The sequence below is a fragment of the Trachymyrmex cornetzi genome, unplaced genomic scaffold (assembly GCF_001594075.2).
Source record: "Trachymyrmex cornetzi isolate Tcor2-1 unplaced genomic scaffold, Tcor1.1 scaffold767, whole genome shotgun sequence".
Taxonomy (NCBI): Eukaryota; Metazoa; Arthropoda; class Insecta; order Hymenoptera; family Formicidae; genus Trachymyrmex; species Trachymyrmex cornetzi.
In genome coordinates, this window is record NW_017300100.1 from 21,500 (window position 1) to 23,064 (window position 1,565).

At 32.7% G+C, this 1,565-nt stretch overlaps 1 protein-coding gene across 1 annotated transcript; it reads right to left on the reverse strand.

Annotated features, from left to right (window-relative positions):
- Positions 1–202: 202 nt before the first annotated feature.
- Positions 203–679, reverse strand: LOC108768210 (piggyBac transposable element-derived protein 3-like). Its single transcript, XM_018518568.1, has one exon. It carries the CDS (start codon positions 677–679, stop codon positions 203–205), a length of 477 nt encoding a protein of 158 aa, XP_018374070.1.
- Positions 680–1,565: the final 886 nt, after the last annotated feature.

The window sequence follows — 1,565 nt, forward strand, 5'->3', positions numbered from 1 at the left end:
TTCAACGCCTGAATATATATTTATTCCGTTTTAAGTACAAAAATTTTGGAGATTTCAAGCAATGCGAACAAACCTATTATCACTCACAGAACACTGAACTTTTGCATCTGATTAACATATTCCATTAGATCTAAAAATATAGATCAAACAGGTACAAGAGCTCACTGAGCATGTTGTCTATAAGGGTTTTCAGGGTCGCTGATTACGAATATTTTATCAGTGTTTGAGATAAATCCTTGATAACTCTTTCCCCTAAATTTTTTTCAGCAGCATTACCAATTTTTCCTGTGTACATTTGAAATTCACATACATAACCATTCATGTCTGATCTCACCCACACCTTATATCCTCGTTTAATGGGTTTCTGAGGCATGTATTGTTTCATGGTATTTCTACCTTTGAATTTTACCATGCTCTCATCTATAAATTGCTCTTTAGTTGGATCATAATGATGCAGATAAGTTTCAGATATTTTTTCGATGAACGGTCTTATTTTGTATAATTTGTCAAAATTAGCGTCTCCTTTCTTAGGTTCTTTATTTCGATCATTCAAATGTAAATTACCGAGCAAGAAAGAGAATCTCTTGACCGGCATGGTCGAACTTATGTAAGCATCATTCAACTGAGGATTCGAGGACCAATAATCACGATAAGACGGTAAGCGTTTGACACCCATCATTATAGTAGGGGAGGCCAAGCGGGGATTTCGGGATTTACTCGAGCGCGTCAGAATAACATAAAGGGGGAAAGCTTGCATCCTAATAAGTACCCCCACCGCATATTAAACCTCTATATAGAGCCGGGGGTCCAGAGGATCCCGTCAAATTAGTATCTAACTCGAGCGCGTCAGTCTAAGGTATGGTGTGTTAATTACATGTAGAAAAGTGTACATTTCAATAATCTGACGATTTCAGCGTGACGTATAAAGAAGTGGGATTTAACTTGGCGTCAGTTCTTGATATCAAATCTTTTATAGGAATGATACATATCATTAAAGTTAATATTATTTATTTAATTTGGTATTCGAATTACATGGAATTTAACTTGGCGCCAATTGTTGATATCAAATCTTTTTTACGAATAATACATAAAATTTTGATAAAATTTTGATAGATTTAGCTTGGCGCCAATTTTGTTGATATCAAATCTTTTATACGAATGATACATATCATTAGAGTAAAATAAATTAAGAATAAAATTAAAGTTACTATTATTTTTTCTTTGGAAAGAATAAAATAGTAAAATTTAACTTGGCGCCAGTTGTTGATATCAAATCTTTTATACAAATGATACATATCATTAGTTCTACTAAACAGCAAACGTGATTAATCATCAGTTTCATGGCCGATTAAGTAATTGGCGTTGGTGAAACTGGCCCAAATGGTGATTCTTTACGAAAAGCACACACGCTTAGCGCTTTTTTTACCTTTTTTTAAAAGGTAAGTTTGTATACGATCATATATATTTAGAATATAAATTTAACTTGGCGCCACAATTGTTGATATCAAATCTTTTATACAGATGATACATATATCATTAGATTTAGTAAAAATTATAAAAACATT